Here is a 24,282-nt window from a genome sequence, read left to right on the forward strand (position 1 = left end):
GTGCGCGTCGGTCTGGTGGGGGAGCGCTTGACTGAACTCGCTGATTCTCGCCGCTTTAGGCGGAGGGAGCGGTGAGTTCAGTAGCGGAACCCGCGCCTTTTTCTGACCGACGCGAGAGACACCTGCGAGTCTGCAGACCAGGGTCCCCTCACAGAGCCATTTTCGGTTGCGATTCAGACTTAATAATAGAGTTGGACGCCAGCAAGTCGGGCTGAGGGGCTCGCTGCGGGGACTCCTTTACAGGAGGAAAGTAGTCTGTCGCAGAAGGCCAACTCCATATCAATTGCTTGTAGTTGATAGCGGGCTCCGTCGCCATTCAGTGCTGGACCAAAGACAAGGTGTCCTGCAGTGTCCTGTTAAAGATGGACAATGTCTTGGCGGCCCGTTACATCAACCACCTAGGGGGCACGAAGTCCAAGGTGCTTGCGGATCTGGCCAAGGATGTATGGAACTTCTGTCTCTCACACAATATCTCGGCGAAGGCAGAGTACCTCCCATGAGTTTCCAATGTGGTGGCAGACTGGTGTTCCCGGAGTTGGACCGACATGAGCTTATGGCAGCTCCAGCCACAAGTCTTCTAGAAATTACACCACATGTTTGGCCCGTTCTCAGTGGACCTCTTCGCGTCCAGACTGGATCACCAGCTCCCGAAATTCTACAGCTGGAAGCCGGACACTCTTGCTGCCGCGACGGATGCCTTTCTCCAGAATTGGGCCGGGAAGACGGGTTATGCCTTTCCCCCGTTCGCGATGATAATGCGGCTCATAACGCATATTCGCAGGCAGCACGCGACAGTGGTGTTGATCACGCCCGTATTGTAGGTCTCAAGTATGGTTTCCAGCTCTTCTGGAACTTTCCTGGGATTCTCCAATCCTTCTACCCCAAGATCCTCTTCTTCTGAAGGATCCCCTAGGCCAACCCCATCCCCTCCTCCAACAAGGGAGAATGCCGTTGGTGGCATGGCGGATTTCAGGCATCGCTGGAGAGTCCAAGGCCTTTCGACAGAAGCTCAACAGCTGCTGGGTGCATCGTGGGCAGACAGCTCGCACAAGCGTTACAGATCAGCCTGGTCTCAATGGGTCAGTTGGTGTGTTCGAAATGACCAGGATCCCATAGGGTGCGAAGTGGTAGCAATCCTGAACTTCTTGGCATCTTTAGCATCTCAAGGGTTGGCGTATCACACAATCAACTTCTTCAGGCCGGCGATCTCGGCGGGCCATGTTCCTATCCAGGGTCGCCTGGTCGGAGAACACCCGATGGCCTGTAAGTTGCTGAGAGGTATACGCCTAACACTCCCACTGGAACCTAGATATTCATCTCTTTGGAATGTTAATAAGGTACTCAGTCTGTTCCAATCCTGGCAGTCTAATAGATACTTGTCCCGTAAAGAGATTTCTGCAAAATTAGCCATGCTCTTGTGTCTAATTTCCTGCCGCAGAGTATCGGACGTTAGGGCTCTGGACATTTCAGGACATGTGTACACCCCATACGGAGTTTCAGTCCACATTGCCCGCAGGACAAAATCTGACTCCAGAGTGATTTCTTACCCAGCTTTCGACCACTCCCCCAAATTGCGTGTTGTCCGTTGCCTTAAGGAGTATGAAATGATCACGGAGGAAACCCGCTCTCCGGGGGAGAGTCAGCTGTTAATCTCCTTACGGAAGCCCTTCAAAGCGGTTACACCACCAACTATAGCACGCGGGATCCGATGGGTTATGCAAGAAGCAGGCATAATGTTTTGCAGTTCGGCGCCCACTCAGTAAGAAGAGTCATGGCATCAAAAGCGTTCTCTCTGGGAACCAGGTTAGAGGACATTTTTAATGCAGCTGACTGGTCATCAGACTCGATGTTCAAGAGGTTCTACTTCAAACCAGTGGTAGACATGGCGTCGCTAGTGGTGGAGAAGCTTTGAACGAGCATAATCCTCGCCTTCGGTCCTGACATAGAATGAAAAATGTCCTAGTAAGCATGATGGAAAGTTACAATTCTATTGAGGACGCGGAGGCGAGGATTATTCCCACCCAGGGCTCTTGAGATCACCCGTCTTTCCCACCCGGAGTTGTCATAGAGCATACCCCTTCGGGGGTGAAGCCTACCGTAAAGGTCTAAGTATGCTTCTTTTAGCTCCGATGAATGAATGTTAAGATCTAAGTTATTTTCTCTTGGTTGTCTTCCTGAGTCGCTGGCAATGTTGAATTAACTTTACTCTGCTAGAGATCAGAGTTATGGGTTCTTGTTGATCTATTGCAGGTTCAGATGACCCTAAGAATGAGTGAAACGGTTGATGGATTTACTGTCCACAGCCAAGAAAGAGTTGCCACAGGAAGCACACGCCCTAGAGGATAGAGGAGGCGGCTGATTGGTGGACTGTTGATGAACTGTGTAGAGCACAATGGGAGTGCTACTTTTTGTTTAAAATGTTAAGTTGAACACTGCTGGCTGTAAGGAATAAAGAAACTTACAGCATAATCCTCGCCTCCGCGTCCTTAATAGAATTGAAACTTTCTGTCATGCTTACCAGGACATTTTTCATTCAGAGCTCAAGTTCAAGGGGAATCCAGGTCTTAGCCATCAAGAAACAAAAGGAGCAATCCCCCTTCCTCATGTGCCTGACTCGCGGCACTACTACCAATGAGGCCTTCACCAAGCACAGTGCCTTTGATGGACAATAGGACAAGAAACTGTCCAACAGATACCGAGGACATGAAAGGAAATGTGACTGATGGACAAATGCTAAATATTTAAACGGGATCTGCTTCTTGGGCAGCCAATGAAGAGATCTTAGATGAGGGGTAATAAGGCTAAGTCATACAAGTTTCAAAATTAGGTGAGCAGCAGCATTCTGGACGTCTTGGAGTCGATCAAGCAAGGCTTCCGACAGCCTTTAATAGAGGGCATTAGCATACTCAAGCCTGGAAGCAATCGAGGTGTGACTCCCCATCTTCCTAGAATGAAGAGGCAACAAGAACAAACCTTTCTTAAGGGCATGAAGCAACCCAAACAGGCTCCCACAACATCCAAAACCCGTGGTTGAAAGGAGAGTTGGCTGTCAAATTTAACTCCAAGATTCTTTGCCCTAAAGATAGAGTTTTGGGAGCCGGTAAAGATGTAGGCCAGCCGGCCTCCCACCAGTTGGCTTGATGGAACCCAAATAGAAAAATATCTGTCTTATCCTAATAACATTTAAGCTGACTCCTGTGCATCCAGTCAAAACAGCATGCTTGCAGGCTTTGAAAGGCTTCTCTGTAGATGTGAGATCACTCTCAAAAGAGAGGTGCAGCTATGTGTCATCAGTATAGAAACAATTTTGAACCCAAAGTATTCCACCAAAGAGGCAAGAGGAGCCATATATACATTGAATAAGGTCTCAAAGAAGAGCCCCGTGGCACCCCCTGCTTGAGAGATTTGACAGCTGATGAGAAGGGTGCCAGACAGACCGACTGACCCCTGGAATCTAGGAATTAATGAATCCAATCCCACACTATGTCTCCAGCCCCCATACCAGCAAGGCATTGCAGGAGGATGCATGTGGGACAGTACTGAATGCCGACGAAAGATCGTGTAAAATCAAAAGGACATTCTTGCCTTGATCCAAGGATAGCTTAATATAATCTGATACTTCTTGTAAAACTGTCTCTGTACTGTGCTGAGGACACAACACAGACTGACTGGGAGGCAGCTTGTGCTGCTCCAAGAAATTACAAAGTTGCATATTGGCCATTTTTTCAAGCATCTTTGAGAGCGCAGAAAGTAGTGAGGTAGGACAAAAGTTGGGAAAACCCTAGGATTTAAAGAAGGTTTTTTTAATAGGGAAATTACTTTAGCCAGCTTTCAAAGAGCAGGCATCCTGCTGGTAGACAGCGAAAGACCTTATATGTCACAGGATTAATCAACTCAACTGCCAGGGCCTAAACAAAAGGACGGCAGGAATCAGAGAGGAACTAAATTTACCATCCCGAATTGATGTTTCAGACTCCTCAAGAGAGATGGTTCAAAACTGAGAGAAGATACTATGCTTACTGGTCAACCTCTCAGCCGGAAACTCTGCTCAGGAACAAGCAGACTCCTTTGAATATCCTCAAAGAAATAGGCAAGCCCATTACACAGTCCCTGGGAGTGGGGAATAGGCCTATCACAAGCCTTAGGAGACAGGAAAGACTTGTCTATCTGAAAGATTTCTCTAGGACTATTGGAAGCAATGCTAATTTTGGATTCAAAGTAAGATGCCTGCGCTATTATAATTGTAGCATGATAGGACATCAAAGCTTCTTTGTACCTGGCCCTACTGACCTGTGAATAGTCCCTGCATCACTCTCTCTCTAGTTTTTTAAGAGAACCCCTTTCCAAGGCGAGGGTGAGAGAGAACCAGGAGTGGATACACTGTGCCTATGTTCCTTCTTCAATTAACATGGGGCTAGGCCCTCCAAGGCAGCTCGGATTCAGCTATGAACAGTGTAAGCATCCAAATAAATCTCACCAGTAAGGACTGGAACAGTCTTTGCCAAGAACTCAGAAAAATCATTCACTCTTATTTTGTTGCATGCTCGGTGTGCCATCCTGCACCCATGTCTGGCCTGTTGCAAGTTGCAAGTTTTCTTCAAGCCTCCACTCAAACTAAAATCAGAGAATTACAAAAGATCAGATCAATGGTATGACCTGCTCAATGAGTGTGGAAAGTTTCAACCTGGCACAAGTTGAGACTGGCTAGTTTGTCTACCAGTAGCTGATTTATCTGTTGGACTATCTATCTGTAGGTGAAAGTCTCCAAAAAAGAGTAAAATTTGCATATTGCAAAGTGAGGTGGGCTAGCACAGAGTCAAGAGAATTGATAAACTCGCTAACATAGCCTGAAGGGCAATAGATCAAGATACCTGCAAGGGAGGATGCCACAGAAACTGAAAGACAGGAACCCAAACTCTCAGCACCTAGAAACCAGGGTAACTGGAAGGTAGAATAGTGTAGCTGCCACTTATGAGCAATCGCCACAGCCTCATCCCTCCTATGAGCTCTATCCTAGTGTGCCAGAGAGCAGCCTTCAGGGATCGTCATCACAATATCTGGAGCAGCTGGATCATTGAGCCAGGTTTCCATCATAAAAAGAAGACCTGGCTCAGAATTACTTAATAGATCGAAAATACCAAGCGTATGTCTGCATAGAGAATGGACGTTGATTAACAGAGCTGAGATCTCCGCAGACCGAGGCAATATGTTATGATACCAAACCTTACCACCCAAGTCCTGTGCTGCACATTTCTCAAGAGGGAACCCCCCATGGCAATTGAAAGTAGCAACCTAAACAAAGCCTTTGCCCACTTTCAGCTTACTAGGGCACCATGTTAGAGACCTGAGGGACAATAATTCTTTCACTGAGTACATAAGCTGATGTGGCCTGGCTGTACTCCCACAGATCCCTGTACTGGGGTGAATGTATGACATTGTTCTGCATTCTGTCCATCAACTGTTGTTTTTGCATTTGTACAGGCAGCATGGCTAGTGCTGGCTGCAGATCGGACACAGACAGATGCAGATGGGCTTGCCGAGGGTGCACCAGCGGTGCATCTGTGCTGTGGTCCTCCTTAACTAAGGAAAGTTCATCTGACTCCTCCTCGGATGACTAGAGTCCAAACTTCCCGAAAATGGGGCCTCTAGTTGACCATGAGGAGTAAAGATGGCTGTCTCCACTTTGACAGCTCCATACAGCAACAGTGCTAAGCCCAAACTCCCCCTACCACACACCAGAAATTCCCCCCAAAACAAGGTTTTAATCCAGCCACAGTACAAAAAAACAGTACCAATAACAAAACCAGGGGTGAAAACAAAAGAATTGCACTCAACAAAAACTAACTCCCACAAAAAGGCATTCAAAAACACATTAAAATGAATTGGCAGGCAACAGAGTATTACAATCAAACAGGGCAATCAGGTTAGTATTTTTAATTAACCATACTGCAGTCCAGCGCATCTGAGCTGTGGTCCCCCTTAAATAAGGAGACTTCATCTGACTCCTCATCTGACTCATCAGGTGACTACAGCGCAAATGTACCTAACATGACGCCTATAGTGGACCATGAGAAGTAAAAATGGCCGGCTTCCCTTAAAACAGCAACAGCCAAGAGGTAAGAGCCCCACTACAGCTAAGGCCAACTCGCCATGCGAATTGTAATTGTATTTATATAGCACTTCCTACCCATCACGAGGCATTGAAATGCTTTACAGCGAGTAGCACGCTACTCCGGAACCCAAGGTTAGTAGTTTATCCAATGGTTAAATGTTTGTTATTGTGATTAGTTATTTGCTCTTAAGAAGAAAACATTGCATGCATTTAATCCAGTTATTTTGTGACAGATTATATTAATACAAGTTAGGTGTGCTCATTAATAGGGGCTATGCTGTTTCAGGTGATTGGTTGTTGAGAAAGATAGACTGTGGAAACTAGGTAATGTTAGGTTGCGGGGACAGGGTTTTAAGGAGAGGTTGTGATCTATGAAATGAGGTATCAGCCAATTGCAGAATTACATTAGAGAGGTTAAGGCAGACTGGCTTAGATTGAGAAGAGGCTGTACTCAAAAATAGAAAGCATGCGGAGGATGGAATGTAAGAAGAGGGTAACTCTGAAGAAAGAAAGGAGAGGAATCAAGCTGAAAGGAATCAGTTAGTCAAGTTCAGTTTTTCATGCAGGGTTTTAGGAATGTGAGAGAGAGTAAACATCAATGAGTTTTAGAGAAGTGACTGAGTTAAACTGATTGTGATATGCTCAGCAAGACTGCTTAGTTCAGTTTACCATGCATTCATTGCACACTCTGACTTGTCCTGTGGTATTCTTCATTTAAATGAAATGTACATACATCATTCACAGCAATAAAAGCAACATTTTTGGTAAACACTGGAAAGTATAGTTTTTTGTGCATCTCTTTGTAGGGTAGTCCACACTGAGAAGCATTTGTTGAAAAATTACTGGAAAACAGCACTCGATTCCAGTAACAAAAAATACAGAAAACAATAAGCTCTAAATATAATGATCTGCTCAGCATGTCTTTGCTTCACAACATATTTGTGTTTATGTGTAGTATAAATGAACAACATTCCAACACTGGCAGGAAAAGGTGGTTGATGATGAATGGGAGAAAACAAACAGTTTATACTACATATAGATAGGTCAATTTGTTATTGATAAGGTTTGTATAACTCATTCAAAAATAACTCTCATCCACAAAAATAAAAACTAACACCACAACTAGGAGATAAAAATAATTTCGTAACCAGTTATTTGGCAGAACTTAAAAACAAAGGGCTAGCTCATAATATTAATTAATAATGATAATAATGTATAGAATCCCACATTTCGTACAATTTCTCCATTCGATTTCTAAAACTAGAGTGAGATAGCTACATTATTAAACCCATTTTCTAGTAGCCTTAAAATAGACAATGAACATAAAAACAGCCATTTACGCTTATGATACAGAAAGATGATTGCAGGTGAATTTTATATATTTAATTAATCATGAAATAAAGCGATTTGATTGTTCTATGAATCCTAATATAACAGCTTCTCTAACAGTTTCTATGCTAGCTGCTTACCAGTTTTGAATAATGTGAGGCAAATACAAATGATGTGTTCGACAGTTTCATTTGCCAGATTGCAGGGATTAAGGGGTTGAATGTAAAGCAGTCCGAATTTCAAATATAGTTTTTTTTCATGCCTACCTTTAGATCAGAATCCAGAGATGACCGTCTGTAGAGGTTGTGAGAGCCCTAAACTAAGTATGTATTTTTGTAAGCGTTAGAAAATGTTAAATCATTACTAAACAATGTGTCCTTAGTTGGTTTATAGAAAAATTTGTTGAGATCTGATAAAGAAGTTAACGAAGACAGATACTATTTATCAATGATTGAAACAATGTTTTTTCTAACTTTGATTTCTAGTAAATTGATCATTAGCTTTAATTTCAGAGAAAATGAGTTTGTTAATGGTGCCTTCTCTGCTGTAATGCAGTCACATAATTCAAGAGCAAAAGCATTTAAGGAAGTTAATCAACATTTTCAGCTGATGCAAAAATGCGGTTTTGATCTTCTTGAGTGAAACACATGACTGATATTTTAAAATAGAATTGAGTCCAGACGTGCCACCATTTTTTGATTCCAGAATTCAGAGCCATATAATAGGATCGAGTTAATTTTTTATTACAGATGGCAATAATTGCTTGGCCCACGGCTCTTCCTCCGTAAACATTATAAAAAATGTAATGCCTTTGTGATTTCAATGCATTTGTTTTCTCTGTTCTGTAGGTGTGCATCCCACTTTAGACATCTATGGAAAATAGCTGCTAGATGAGGGTAAGAATCCAGGTGTTCAATATTTTAGTTGTTTGTCGTTCATTTGAAACGTTTGAAAGTTCCAATAAAGTGTATTATTTTGGTTTTGGTGAGATTTACTTTGAGGCCATTACTTTTATTGTATTGATCAAGGCAATTGAGTTGATGTTGAAGACCTTCATGCATTTTGGAAAAAATAGTAAGGTAATCAGCATAGGCTAAATGACAGGGTTTTTTGTTGTTCCAATTTCGGTTGAAAACCTGGCCAGGAATCATGTTAGTTTGGTAGATCAGCTACATGCAGGGAAAATAGCAGGGCAGCTATTGTACATCCATGTTTCAGACCATAATCGATTTGAATGTAGGAAGTTAGACCAAGACCTTTAGTTACTTTCACTTGTACCCAATTTCCTTTATGTAAATCTATTAAAAAATGTAGCAAGGTGTTGTCAATCCCCCAGGTCAATACATTTTCCAGTTCCTGTATCTGTCAATTTTATCATAAGCTGTCATATAGTCTATGAAACAGATTAGAGGATATTATCCTTATTATTCTCTGTTTTTTTAATTGATTGCATAAAGTGTTATCATATTATGGAGTGTCAAGCAAGTTTATCTAAACCCCGGTTGGTTGCACTTTATTAGAGTTTTACTCTCAGCCAATTCTTTTAGTTTTATTGTAAAACTTTTGCAAATATCTTGCCATCAGCATCCAGGAGTGCTATTAATTGGTAGTTCTTCAGTTCACTCTTTGGACTTTTTTTTTAGAGACGTTGGACAGTTGATGCTTTCCATGTTTTGGGAATTTCTCTAGCCTCCAATATGTGCGTATACAATTATGCTAGTAGTTTACTCCAAAGTGTAGGCTTGTGTTTGAAAACAGTTATCAGAATTTCATTTGGGCCAAGCGCTCTTGATGGCCTTCTACATAGAACAGCACAGCTTTTTTATTTCATACACCAGACATGTGGGAAATATTTAATCAGATCTTAAACTAATTAGCCTGTGTCAGGGCTTTAAGTGGGATGAAAAAACGGGGGCAGGTCACCCAAAGGGGGCGTGGCTAATATATTTAAGGGCGTGGCCTGAAAACACTTAAGCTAAGAAATCTGTGCTTGAAATAGTGCGCCACGCGACTTGTATTTTGCTGTTTCTGTCATTGCATCCAGATATACGATACAACAAGTAACACCATACCTACAACTAGTCAGGACTATTGGCTTTGTCAATGGTTTTTAGTTGCATAAGATAAATAAGCAGCAACTATGGCTTGTATATAATATTGAAAAAGCTTCCACTTAAAGTCCTGGTGACACCAAGACAATGTTGCTGCTACTGAGTTTCAAAAAGAGAAGTGAAATCCAGAGAGAAAATGACTCTCTTTAGAGGATTTCCCTTCCCCTACAAGGCTCACCTGGCACAACGTCATGCCGTAACTTCTCCACTAGTGAGAAGTGAGCAGTGTGAGCATGTGCACATCGATGTGCCTGCTGTCACTACAGTCCAGAAAAAAACAGGACCGCCTGTGCCAGGGCACAAAACAGAGCCCGATAGAGACCCATTTCGAGGCACCCTTTAAAAAACTGCAGGTGCTCACCACCGGTGGGACCCGGCCCACTTAAAGCCCTGGAGTCTGTAAAAAACCAGATCAATGTTGCCAACAGCTGTATCAATAGGAAACAATACAAGTAAAATGAACAGTACAACATGTCATTCAATCCTTTTATACAACACACATCTGCATCAAATTGCATACTCCTCACGCAGAAGGAATCGCCGCTCACCTTGACCTGTCGTTGCTGCTGGACTGCCAACGGCAGTGTTGCCACCTGCGAAAAAACCAAGGGGTGTATATTACGTCTTGCAGCAGTTTAAGTTTACTTAAAAATCTTTTTATTAAATAATCAATGTTTATCACTGGCACAGTGCCGTTAAGTCAAATATTAAAAAATAAAATCTGCTCAACAAAACACACTGTCAACTGTAGATGATGCCTACTACACAAAAGGGATATTTAATATTATGCATTTTTAAACAGTTCAACCAGGGTGATTTGTATTTGTGTAAGCTCCTGGTGTACCAACAAATATGATAAACTCTGCTTCGTATGCTGCTCGATTGACAACTTGGTAGAAATGAGCATGTGCAGTTTCATATAAGCAAAGTTATCTTGTAAGGGACAAGTGATTGCAGAAGCAAAAACAAAAAAATACAAATACTGTGACTTGCTTTGTATTTTCATTTTAATACACAAAACATCAAATCTCTCTTTATATATACACATACGCTCACATAAAATATATCGTAAATTGTCATTTATTGAAATACAGGTTCTTAATATAAAAATGTATTAAAAACCATATTTTCGTTATAAAATAGAATCAGAATATTTAGAGGACAGAATTTCATGGAAATGTCTAATATTTCAGAGACGTATTACCAGATTCATCCAATCATTCACTGATCCATTTTAACTTCCTTCCAGGCTGTCCTACTCTTTCAATGAGCACAATCTGAGGTTTTCCTAATCAATATTTTGAACATTGTTTTCACAGTGGTGTCGCTAGGCAGTATGACACTATGTTTCAGTGGTTGTAGTGCTTCAATCCACCTTCTTCAGGACCACACAAAATAAGACTATTATGGACATGCCTAAATGTACACTGTGCCAAAGAACCTCCTCCATCTACCTAATATAGCAACGTCCTACATAGAGTCACCACTGTGATTACACTGTACAATATGTTGATGAAAACAGAAGCTAGTAGAAAATGCACAGCAAGTTATAATATTGGTGTTTTTTACTTTTTGTTCCTGCAATTACTTTTCTCTTAAAAAGAACACTTTACTTATATGAAACTGCAAATGCTCATTTCAATAAGCTTTCAAACAAACGTAATACGAAGGGGAGATTAGCTTTTTGTCGCTTCTGTCATTTGGTGGACTAAGTCGTAATTTGCTGTCACCCCTGATTCAAATATTATATCCCACCTGACAAACTGTTATAAAGTAAGTTTTTCAAATCCAGTAAGTACCTCGTATTGACCCTTTGTTCACTACACACACCCATCTTTGTCTTGCCATGCCTATCTGTATCCATCCACACATAACTTTGCCCACCTTCTCCTCCCTGTGTCTACCAAGGTCCATTTGAGACACCCAAACTTATCTCTGACCATGTCTGCCACTTTGTTTCCAAGAAGGCCCATATGTGTCCAATCTCACTCGTGTGTACACCCATATTCATCTGCAACCTGCACGCCTACATGTGTCCATCTAAAGTAATCAGTGTAATCCCAAGACCTTCTGTATCCAACACGACTTCTGTGTGCCTAGCTGTGCCCCTCATATACACCTGTGACCAACAAGTTCCACTGGTGTCCTTCCACAAACATTTATGCCTACCAATGCCCTTTTGTGCCCACCAATTTGCCTTGTGTCTCTCCTGTATCCATATTTGTTTACCAAGGCCTATATATTCACTTACACCCGCCATTTCTGTGACCGTTGTTTAGGACTTAGTAAATTTTACTTTAAAGTCATAATGATATTTCTGCACACTTTATTCTCTCCACTTCTCACTATTTCCATCATCTACATCTTAATAACCTTTAGCATACATTGTGCCTGCAATAGACTTCTGATTGACCATTCTTGCCCTTTTATCGACACTCTTTAATCCAGTGAACCAAGCAAGCAAGGACTGGAATATGAGGGTGTAGCGAGTAAGTGCAAGATGGTTAGATTATAACTGATTAATCTGCAGAATTTTCCCCAAGTGAGATTTATTTTTTCTCAACTAAACCTAGATGCCCAACACAGCTACGGTTTATCCTGTGGTCCCTGCAAGCCACTTCATTTAGTTTTCTTTTTTTCTCAAATAGCAGGCCTGATCCATCAGAAACTACAAAACATGCATTCATCATCAAAAACATTTGACTTTCAATCCTCTACACTGCAGTTTATTGCCCTAATACTCTGGCTTTATGTTACCAGCAGTGCAACATACAAATGTCCTTTCTCACATATGATCATTCGAGCTGGTGGGCTGAGACCCAGACTTGACAGATCTCCTTCCACCATCTCAGCTCCTGCCCCCTGTGCTCCTCATTTTAACAGATCACCATGTTATAAGAATCTTGCACCGCCATACCATTTCTGGTGAACAAATCAGGTACTCTTCAGCAAGGTCAACAAGGTTTATGGGTATTGGGACTTGAATGCCTGCCCTTCATCATTTCTTACAGTTAACGTCAACACTAGAAGCCTTCCTCAATGATTTGCTTTCAGATTAGATCTTTGCTTACAGCCACTCCATGTTCACCCACTCATTGTCATCCTTCTTACCCTTATATCTTCCTTCAGAAGCACTAACTACCATCTATTAGTTTATCACCCACTGATTGCTTTCTGATAAATCAGTGCTCCTTCCTATGTGCACCCTTCTGTCCTCAGTGGTGTAGTATGCATGCAGAAAATATCCAATTTCTTCTCCCTGAGCTGCATCCATCAAATAGTATCTGGTGTCCTCAACTCTCACAATCCACCCTTCACCATCTCCTTCAACTCATTTCAAATCAACTCCTTTACCCCATTTAGGGGCATATTTATCATTGTATCACGCAGACGATTGTATCACGCAGCGCAGTGCAGATGCACTGCTTCATAGGGAAAGGGAAGGAATGCGCTGTACTTATCATTGCCCATTCCCAGAGCTGGCGCACAATGTGTTTCAGAAAGCATAGCTGATCCATAGGTCACACAGTGTCTTTTCAAATGGACCTAGTGGTTTTCTTCTGCTGTCATCTTGATCAAATGTATTTATGATATAAATGCATAGGGATTATGAATAAACTGCTCCTTATCAACATCTTAGTCGGAGGCAGCATGCCAGGGGACAACTCAATAGATACACTCCCAGGAATATCTGGACCCTCTGGACAACCCTGAATCTATCACATGAACCTCGAGACACCTCCCACTCAACACGCATCCTCTGTATTATTACCTGATGTCATGCACATGCATGGCAACCTCACGCTCAAGTCCACATCTCACTCAGTAGATACACTTTCTACCAAACACACACTGGGCATCTCCTCCTCGATATTCATACTCTGAATCAGCTCCTGCCCCTCTACAAAAAAAGGTGTGTTTACTACAGTTTACTATATGCCCAATATGGACAATCTTGGTCCCTCAAACGTGCTGGGACATCTCCTACCCTGTATGTACAATTTGCAGTATATATATAAAAAAAAAAGGAATAGCTCCTACATTGCATACACCAGGGACCCAGCATTCACACTCTCCACTATCTGCATTTTACTCAATATAAAAACATCGGCCATTCTCCTATGCATGTGAACACCCAAGTATACACCATAGGCCCTCTTGGACCCAGTTTGCATACTCTTATTATTTAAGTAAATAAGATACACAGCCTGTGCCCGTACTGATATGCGAATATGTGGAGGAGCCATTTGAGAATGTGGTACTTAAACTGACTGCAACAGTCATCTCCACCTCATTAGAATACTTTATTTTCAAGCACCGAGAGACACGTCCAAGTGAGGTGTACACCGTATAAATGGCCACTATGGTATTCATTGTTATTATTATGGGACGTCGTGATTTTCAAGTGCTATAAACGCACTAGTGTAACATTTTCTATAGCAACAGAAACTTTTATATTGACCTCTTTGCCTATTACCCTTCAACTGCCCATGGACGTCAATTCACCAAAATGCTTGGGGTTGCATAAGTGACTTTGAATGCCCCCTGACCTTCACTAACAAATACATATGCTTATACATACACACACATTCACACATACACACACTCTCTCTTACATAAACATACTCAAAACTGCAAGCACGCACACAATATACATACATCTTAAAGCATTTTTTTTTACTTAACTCAGCTACCAGGGAAAGTCATATTTCAGCTATTTGAGCTCCGTTTTTTTTATTAAACCAATAGCGAATAATGAAATATTATTCACTATTAGTATAATAAAAAATGGACAAAAAATGAGGTGTGCGAAGCCCGACCGATGTCAATAAGGACGAGCTGCTTCTGTTCCTGCCACGGATTTTGCCAGGGGTCACAAGCGGCATGTCAGGGGTCGCAGCAAAGATGGGACCAATGTGCAGGTAGTTATCTTCCTGCATGTCAGGACCAATGAGCATTGTCCCTGCTCAACTCAAACATGCATCGATAGGCAGACATGGTAGGAACAAGGGTGACGGTCGCCCTGCCATGAATAGGGTAGGAGGACTGTCACCAGGGCCGGACTGGGAACCGAAACCGGCCCTGGCAAACAGCTCGGCCCCCCCCCCCCCCGCCCCCCCCCTGCAGGGCCGAGCTTTCAGCTGATTTGGTTACAGGAGCCGATATTGCGGCCCCCGGTTACAAAAACGGCCCCCTGGGGATGAAAACCAGTCCCCAATCTAGCGGCCCACCGGGGAAACGCCCGGTGCCCGCTTTGGTCAGTCTGGCCCTGACTGTCAATGTTACCAGGCGGCCCATTTATGGGTAAATCACCAGGTCAGAGACTGAGCCAGTGTGGTTTCCACTGGGAAAACCTTGGTGCTTTCCCCTAACTCTAAATAGAGCAGGGGAACCAGGAGTTTGGTGAGACAGGATCACTGCTAATTTACGATGGTACTCCTGCTCTGCTAAATAAGGCTTCCGCTTTTCTTTCCCCAATTGCAGTATGGACAATCTTTGGTGCAAGCTGCCCTCTGCCTTATGCGGATCTGAATTTGTATAGGTCTTCAAGTAGTTGAACGTTGTTGTTTAATCAGTAAGTTAGACTTCTGTGAGATACCTGAAAGCAGGGACAGCAGGGTAATTGGTATACTGATGCCTCACTAAACATGTCTCTTCCCTCCTAGTGAGTGGGTGGGAAAGACAGCGCCAAGCCCTGACGAAATTGCTTTTTTGATGAAGAACTGCCTGAATCACCAACACCTGTGCAAACTTCAGTTAGGGGTTTAATTATGCAGTGTAGGCGTGGCAGGGCCACATCGAAAGCCATTTAACACTGTTAAAGCGCTGTGCCCTGCCAGAAGTATGCAGTGTAAAAGTAATTATACTTTACATTGTTAATATTCAGGCAGAGGTTGTGCTGTCAGCGATTGGGAAATAAACTCTGTTTCATTACCTCAAGTCAGTGCTTGCGTTTGTCAGTTCCAGGTTTGGAATCACTGCTCCAGGTCTTCGTGTTCACACTTCTATAGATTGCCCTATACCTTTCCATCAGAGTTGTGAAGGAGCTTCTGTTGATAGAAGCGTTCTGTACTTAATTGCTTTACCTCACTTCACTACACAAACCTAAACCTGGGTACGGAGCATCCTACCCGAAATACACTTTATCAAGTAGCTGGAAATGGCTTCATCAAAAAATGTGCAAACTCAGAGACACCTATTTGAAAGAGAATGTCCAGATAAACAAGGTAAAGAGTGGAGCAGAGAAGGATACACAATTCCCAGTGTGCACTGAAACCACGTACTTAACTTCAGTGTATGCCATATTTCACGATGAACAAGAAGAGACAGTGTATTTCGAGTATAATATATCCAGACGAGCGGTCACGATGACAACAAATGGTCGGCCATCTTTGGTTGGCATCTGTTTGCAGCCCCGGTTAACCTGATGTCTGAGGCACAGGTCCAGCCTTTAGATAATCCCACGCCCCTTCCGCTGGTCGCTGAAAGCAGACACCGCCATTAAGAAGAAAGACCTTGCGTTGCCTATCAAAGGGTAAGCACGCCATGTTTTTAAATAGCTGTATTTCGGTTGGTTGCGTATTTAGATTTTAGGAGGGGAAAAGGATTGTCTGCCTCTTTATTTATCTTTGGAACAGGTGCAGGGAAGGCACAAAGGCTGCGCTGGGGCATGGTATTCTGATGAGAGCATGGGCTAACCCCTGGAGGCCTGGCGAGATGTTTCGATGGTTTTATGTTTCCATAATCCAAATCTTTTTCTAATCTTAGTCATACAGTGGAAGGCCTTCACATGAACGCAATGCTTATTATCTAGGGGTCCTATGTATTGGTTTTTATCAGAAAACGCAGTCCTAGAAGAAATCGAGGATTTTAGGAATAGAGTTTATAAGGAATAAAAGAACATGAAAAAATACATTTCTCGGCTTTTGAGACACGAGTCTCTCAAGATAATGAGAAAAATAATATTAACAATAATGATAAACGTGTTTTGGAATTAGCCCATGCTACCAAAGACGTTATGATTTCACAGTGCAGTAAATACAATTATCACCATTACCTGACACAATGGTATTCAAGATACTCTGTCAAAGATAGTCAAGCTATTTTCAGAGCATACTCAAAGTGTTCTTATATAGCCGTAGGACCCTCTTTGTTTCCTCCCCACCACAATGTTCATGGAGTAAGAACCTTCATGACACCGCCGACGGAGAGGAAACCTGGAACAGGCTTGGCAGGACCACAGTGGTCCCGCCAAGCATATTACGGCCTCATGACCGCCGCAACACCGTCAGGGAATGGTGGTTTCCTGGCGGGCTGTGGCAGTCCGACTGCCAGAATCATAATAGAGGGGTCAAGAGACCACCACCGCCGCGCCTCCATAAGTTTGACGGTCCGTGGACCACCAGACTCGTAATCAAGCCCTTAGTGTCACCAGGGACATCATTTTTCAGTCCTTGGCTTTCCTTTAGCAACTTAATACATTCTGGGAGTTGTATTTATAGTTAATTTTAAGTGGATCAGTAGGACTAAGACACCTGGAAATAGGAACATGATGACAGGAGTCAAATGGTAACCTTATGTTTGGGGCAGCTTTCTGTGATTTTGTGGGTTCCAGACGTTGAAACATTCCATTGTCGGACATTGAGTTGCAGTTCTTTGGTGTGGGTATAGTTGGATGTTAAGAGAGAGGGCTCTTGAAGTCCAGTAGGACTACATATTTGTTTTTATTGTTAAGGAGCTTTTTCACAGATAATGAAATTATGAATCAATCCAGAACAGCATTTTCTGCATTTTAGAGACAAACATAAAACAGAAGTCCTAGTATAAAAAACTGTTTAGCAGTTGCAAATACTGTGCTTTGTAAAATAGGTATCTTTCCGACCTCAAAATAGGTTTTTACTATGTACCAATCCCATTTTAGGAGTCTATGAAGTTTTACCAACTCCTAAAATGGGATCGCAAATGGATACACATCTGCAATATGGAAGAGGCTTATTTTAGGCGTCCCTTCCAAATTGTGAACTGCTATGAGATGTACCAATGTTTTGCAACCATAATCCAGTAACAGAACATAACAAAAATTACAAACTCCCAAATTGGGGTAAGTTTGTTTGGAAGTAGTAATTGGTCTGGGAGAACCACTACTAATAAAACGACAACTTTTTTTCAATGCAGTCCAGTTTCCTTTAAGAAAACGGCTGCATTGTTTTTTTTAAAAAGCTATCTTTATTGAGAGGCAGTCACAGACATGGTGTTCTGCTGACCCTAGCAGGTCACCATCTATGGGATGGCCTCCAATTGGAGTGAGTAGCAATTGGAGACCTATCTCATGAATATTCATAAGGTAGTTTGCATTGTGAACTTCTCCAAATCATTTTTGTGCAAACCGCCGTATTAGCTCACAAAAAACATACTTGAGTTGCAAAAATACTAGTCATGAATTGCAACCAGTATTTGCATCCAGAAAGTACTTATATTGGGCCCAGTATCTGTAAGAGATTGAGGACAAAATGGATCCATTTGTTTATCAGGCTACTGAGTAGTAAAAGTAATCTATGGATTAACAGATGCATGGGTAGGTTCCAAGGCCGACAACAGGCAGAACAAAACAGATAACTAGATAGACAGAGGAATTGTTTATTATTGTTGTTGGTTAACACTTGTATCGGGCACAATCTGCCAATAGTTTAAAACAAATAAGAACTAGACAACGATGGATGGATGGATAGATTTGGCAGGTACCACCACAGATATACAGAAAGAAATTGTCAGAAAGAAGTAGTTGATTCATAGCTGTAGTACTGTAATAGTAGTAGTACTGTCCTTCTGTTAGATGTAGATATGGTCGGGCTACGGATGAATTAGGAGTCAGTGAAAAAACATCACAGTTAAGTAATAAAGAGCTTCGTGCCCGTGCAAGAATGTGGTGTTGGGTCATGGAATGGAATCTTGTTTTGTAAGTATGCTCTAGAAATGTTCTTGGCATGTTGTACTTTGAATGTATTGGAGACAGATCCTGGTGTGATAAGGTTAAATAAGGGATCCGTCCAGGGCTGCAATAAATACCAGTTCTCGTACCTTACAAAGAACTTCCTAAAAACATAGAATTTATTAACTGACGCTGGGGTGAACTTAAGAGTTGAACTCACGCAGAAAGAACGTTCTGCTGGAAAGTGGCATTTAAATCACCCACAGAAGAAGATTACATTTAGGGCTAAATGTTTGAAAGCTCTTAAATATTTTCTGGGGTACTGGCCTTAGACTGTGACCTGAAAATCTCGTAGTCTCCCTTGCCCATATGTAGGAGGCTAGACCACAGGACTTGATGTACGGTGACCGCGTATGACACCTGGAACTGGTCACAAGAAAATACTTAATTGCCGCAAATGTTATCCTTCAAAGTGTTGTTGGCAGCTCCAAGCACTAGAGGAAGCAGGACTTCAGGGGGCTGCAGAAAAGGGCCAAGTTCCTCCTCTCCATGTCCTCATGGTGACAACCAGACGTGGTACTGATTGATCAAAGACTGACGTCCTCTCCCTCCTCAATAAATGAGTTCAGATTAAAGAGCTGGAAAGAGTTTTTATATCTGGTGCACAGTGATATGCACAGTGATAGCTGTTCCAGAATGATATCTATAAAGCCCAGTGAAGCTGATCTGGGGTATGTGATCTCACACTGGAGCCTCTATGCCGTCACACTGACAGCTGTAGCTCTTGTTGAAACCAGGGTAGCAGCCCCAGAAAACTAGGCCAAGCATCCACAGCCTTGAAATGTATGTGTGAAGGCCCGGAGCGCATCTTTCAGATGACGCTATCGCTGAGAGAGAAGGAACCACAGGGGCGCCTGCCCAGAATTGCACCACCCACTGTTCAGCTCTGTAGCTTCCCATCTGATACCCCCTTTCCCAATTGGACAGTTTGCTTTCTAAGATGATGATGTAATATTTAGTGGAGCCGTCCCTTCCCATGCTTGCAACCAAACGTGTAGAGGGCAGCTGGCTGCATTCCTATTTGATCATCCTTAGCCATTGTCAACAACGCAGTTGTTTCCAGCCAGAGAAAACATTTTCCCTGCATTCAGAGCGCATTACCTGTATGGTCGCCCTCTTCAAGTGTCGTGTCCGAGTCTACCTTCCTTCATTGACAACACATGATTGCATAGCAAAAGCCAAGGCTTCATACTGCCCCTGAAAAAGCTGTCTGGTCCTTATGTTAGTGCCGTGGTCAAACATGACTCTCCCACACTGGACCATAACCAAACCTCCTATCTCACATGGTAAAATGTGCCAAAGGACATAGTTGCATCACAGCGGTGAATATTCTCTTGTGCAGAAGCAGTTTACCCCTAGAGAATCAGAAAGAAAAGTTGACTGGCTCACACAGTAAACTCAGTTGCCTGCTGTCAGAGAAGAAGACTGACAAACATATATCCTCTTTGTGCAAGGCCTTCTCTAGCTTCCCATTGAGGTTCCTTTAAATTGCAGGTCCTTGTGCCTGCCACAAACTTCAACCATATGGCATGGACCTGATGACTTCCAAAAGAACTTCAGCTGCCGCACCACTTGCGCCCTCCCTTTCAGTTCCCATGCTTTCTTAAGCAATTGCTAGCATTGGTGCTTATCAAGAGGAGGGAGTACCAACACCGTCTCTTCTTCCATTAAGAAAATACCAATGGTCCTTCGCTGTAGAGCGACAGCTGTCCATGTGCTCCAGATGGCCGGCAGACCTCTGACCACTGAAGCTTCAATTACTCACTGGAAACGTTCTTTGTGTACATTATATTCTACTCACCAGTACTTCTGCTGGTGTTTCACAAAGCACCTAGTATTACCTCATTAAGACAACTGCTTGCACTGCCTAAGGCCTCCCCAGGTGCTTGAAACGGACAGACATTAAGTTATTGAGTTAGGGGTGAATAAGGCATCCAGAATTATTTATTCAGCATATTCCCCTTTATCTGGCTACCCTTATTCCTGCAGTGGCTTCCGTTTGCAGTGTTCTGATGTCAGCACAACATTCTTTTTTGGCTTTACATCGCCATGCCCTCTATTAGTGCATAGTGGCAGGAGGGATGCAGTAGTCTGCTCTGAGAAAGAACTCTCCTACCCAGTTTTTCTTTCTGTACCTTCTACTGTCGGGCAGTAGTATGGATTATTACACACTTCTGCACTGGCACTTCCACAGGTAGGGAGTTCCTTTGCTTTAGACATAATGTCTTAGCAGTGGAGGAAAAAGTCTGTAGGGTATCAGACAGTCCTAGAAATAGCAAGACGGCACAGAGAAGTACTTTGTATCCACCTAGTTAGGTGAACATATTTATGTCAACGAGTCACTTCACTAAGCGAGGCTGTAAATACTCTGTGAGTGATCACAACAACATCTGCTGGCAGAGCTGGCTGATTGGACAGGACAGATGGCTGTCTTTGGCTGCCAGGTGAATGCGATGCAAGATATGCCAAGAACGGATCTCTTCTGGAAATTTGGCCAGAACCCCAACTGTCCATCTCCCATACCCTGAATCATCCGACTGCTGGACGTGTTGCGACTAGCCTAATTAATGACCGTCTCCAAAAAGTATGTTTTGGAGTAATTCATCTGCATGTTTATGTTAGGGGAATAGCTGTCCAGAAGATGTTGTGTTGCCAAATGACTGATCCCCGCTGAAGGACAATGCTCTTGAACGCTGAGAACATCAACACTACGGCAACTCCTCAAGTAAAACACAGTCTGTAAATGCTAGAACAAGTCAATACTTTGTATTTCCACTGAAGATTTTACAGAAAGGAATTCAAGAGAACTGGGTTTTCACACCAGCATACGCAAAGGCTACAGTGCAAGTTTATTTCATTTTCACACAAAATTCTAAGGTTTTCTTCTACCCTGTACATTGAGGCGACTACTAATAGTGAGGTACATTTTTGTGAATGATTGCTTATTGACAATACATATTTGAGAGTCTTTACTATATGTGCATTTACATTTAACTTGACTTGTGTAGAATACCACCTCCTTCTATGACATTAAACACACTTTTTCCAGTTCTGGTCTTATGCCTTATAGCCTAGTGCATTTTGGGTGTTGCATTCTTGTTTTGCTTCCCTTGAACTAATGAGACTAACACACCTGAAATCAATGATTTGTATGTGAAAATGTCAGGACTGAAGAAAGTGTCCATATTGACCTGGAGTGAGGCGATCACCCCAATTAAAAATCCATCCGTCCACATCTTGGACAATGGAATATATTCTTTATAACACACCTATATCCTCTCTTAGCAGTGTCCCGTGGTGGAAGCACAGAATTTAACTATTTTCATTTATTTGTTTGCTCTTCCTTCATGTTTGCCACTTATTGCTCTCTGCGTGCCCAACCTTTGAGCCTTAAATATGTAGAGGACGGGCGCACCACAAACATTCAGTGATATTTTATATTCTCACCCAGTTGCGCAGATTTGCATTTTTAATTTTTTTTGATCTCAATATCACTTAGTTTCTCGTGGTCTAATCTTGGCACAATTTGGGTGCAAACTTTTTACTGTATTTCCTAAACTGTTTTTATTACTAACCCTATATAATTCTTACAGAATTTACTCGAGGGAAATCTGAAGTCCATCACCACGGTGGCCTACAGGGAGTAACAAGGCTTTAATTTACAAGCTGCCCTCCTCTGAGGGCAAAACCCCTCAGCTGTCATTCCATCGAGGAGAGACGTCAACCAGCAGAGTCCCCATAAATGGCTTAACTCTGCGTCTGGCTTCAAACATTTGACAGCCGCCAAGAGTTATGCAGCCAGCATTCAAGAGAGCCCCCACACGAGAGGTGACTGACAGGCTCTGATGGGCTTTCTGACTTCCAGGGCGGGTCGCTGTATGGAACATTACGTTAGCAACGACAAATGAGCGTGGACAGCTGAGCGCGAGCCAGCATCCAGTGGGCGCGTGGCTGTACCATGGGAGCAGTGAGGGGGGTGTGCCAGTTTTTGTATTCAGATTTTTTAAAAATGCGCAAGGAGCACAATATGTGTTTGGTCCGTTTTCAGAGCACCCAAAGACATTGTTTCGATCCAGTCACTGATGAAATACGGTCTGTCTCCCAGTTCATCACACTCAAATTCGTTGCAAGGTGTGAACGATCATCTTCTCGTTTTTGGTTGCAGCTTGGCTGTTGAACGCTTTTGCGTGAATGCAAATTATGTTGCTACGTAGTCCCCTTTCACACGTTGTATCGTATATCCTGATTCGAAAGGAAACTCGAGTATTAAAATGATGATGATCCAATAAGAATATGATGTAGATGAATCCATTATTTGGCAGCATATTCAATACATCCTAAGCTGTTCCCAATCACAAGTTGAATGCCTTCCTTAACTGCATCCCTTTCAGTGAAGCTCGAGTTTCTACCCGAATTGTTATTATGTGTTGTGCAGCAAAAGCTAAAGATTCAGGAGCTGTGCAACTAACCTGCACTTGCAGATTTTCTCACTGACACGTCGCCCGTGAAAACTTAATGGAATATATCTGGGGAAAAAGTGCTTGGTGTGTGCTCAAAACGTTGCGGAGACCCTGATTCCTAGAGTTATTGCCCATTCTCCTAACGGTGCATAGGACCACCCCTCGTTAATACTGTAGCCACGGTTCCGCAATTCCAGGTGCAGTCATACCTCATTGGCTTCGCGCAATAAGACAGACCACACCAAATTTTGACTTAGCAAAAAAGGTCACTTTATTAGGACAGGTAACTAAGACCCACTTATTGATACAATGTAAATATTATCAAATTGCTTCCCAAACATTTTTGCCACAAACTATTCCAAAAATACCCCAACCAAAATTTACCATAAATTACCCCATGTACTGCCCCAATGGCATCATTTCCTTTTTGACCATTTTGGTTTACCTGTCCAGCTTTTCCTCCACCCTCCCCCCGCCCCAGAGGGAAGGATAAGCCCGCTCCAGACTATCCAAACCCTCAAAAAACCGCATGAAAGAAAAACACATGAACAGAAACAAAATGTCACCTGTCCTAAACGTGACTTAAGATCAAAAAATTCATCAATATATATTATATATATATATATATATTTATTTTTATTAGTTTTTTTTTTTTTTTAATTAGTTTTTTTTATTTTTTTTATATACATATATTTTTTTTTTTTTTTTTTTTTACTTATTTTTTTTTTTATTTTTTTTATTTATACAGAAAAAAGAGGGTGGGAGGGAGGGTCACAAAAAACGACCGTCTCCCTGCCTCAGCGATCGTTTCCCGCCTAAAACCTTCCCAACGGTGAAAAACCTAAGCCCCGCCCCCTACCTAACACGTGATTCGCTGCGTGGTCTGTACCATCGCGCGAACCTTCCCAGGGGGACACCCGGCTCGCGCCGCGGTCCCCCCGGGTCCCATTCTCCAACACCTCTTAATGGGCGCCAGAGAGTGAACTTGCCTGGCCAGGAAACCCCGATGGTATGTATCAACCCTTGTTCGTTGATTTATTTTCACAAGAAAGCAAAATCGAGACATTTAAACTGGAGAGAAGGGTTTCGGTGAGCAGTTCTCATCCTCTGTGTGATGTTCTCCACTTTCCCGATACCATTGGCCACCACGTACTTCCAAGTCCCATCTGACCTGCTTGAACGCTCCTTCTGTTTTAGTTGTGGTGTTCCACAGTGACAGTGAGTGATTATGAACACCAGTTCCAGAGTGTAAACGTAATGTGAATATTTAATTCTACATAC

At 42.6% G+C, this 24,282-nt stretch overlaps 1 protein-coding gene across 33 annotated transcripts in view; it reads right to left on the bottom strand.

Moving 5' to 3' along the window:
• The window catches only part of MYBPC1 (myosin binding protein C1), a 330,430-nt gene that overhangs the window by 292,691 nt on the left and 13,457 nt on the right, over positions 1-24,282 (bottom strand). For 26 of the 33 annotated variants that reach the window (XM_085653311.1, XM_085653314.1, XM_085653301.1 and 23 more), the window contains exon 2: positions 10,080-10,145. In XM_085653311.1, the coding sequence (XP_085509437.1) occupies positions 10,080-10,145 (66 nt within the window). The remainder of the gene's footprint in view (positions 1-10,079; positions 10,146-24,282) is intronic. The other 7 variants (XM_085653283.1, XM_085653281.1, XM_085653300.1 and 4 more) reach the window with 1 other exon arrangement.

Source organism: Triturus cristatus, chromosome 4_1 (genome assembly GCF_964204655.1).
Source record: "Triturus cristatus chromosome 4_1, aTriCri1.1, whole genome shotgun sequence".
Taxonomy (NCBI): domain Eukaryota; kingdom Metazoa; phylum Chordata; class Amphibia; order Caudata; family Salamandridae; genus Triturus; species Triturus cristatus.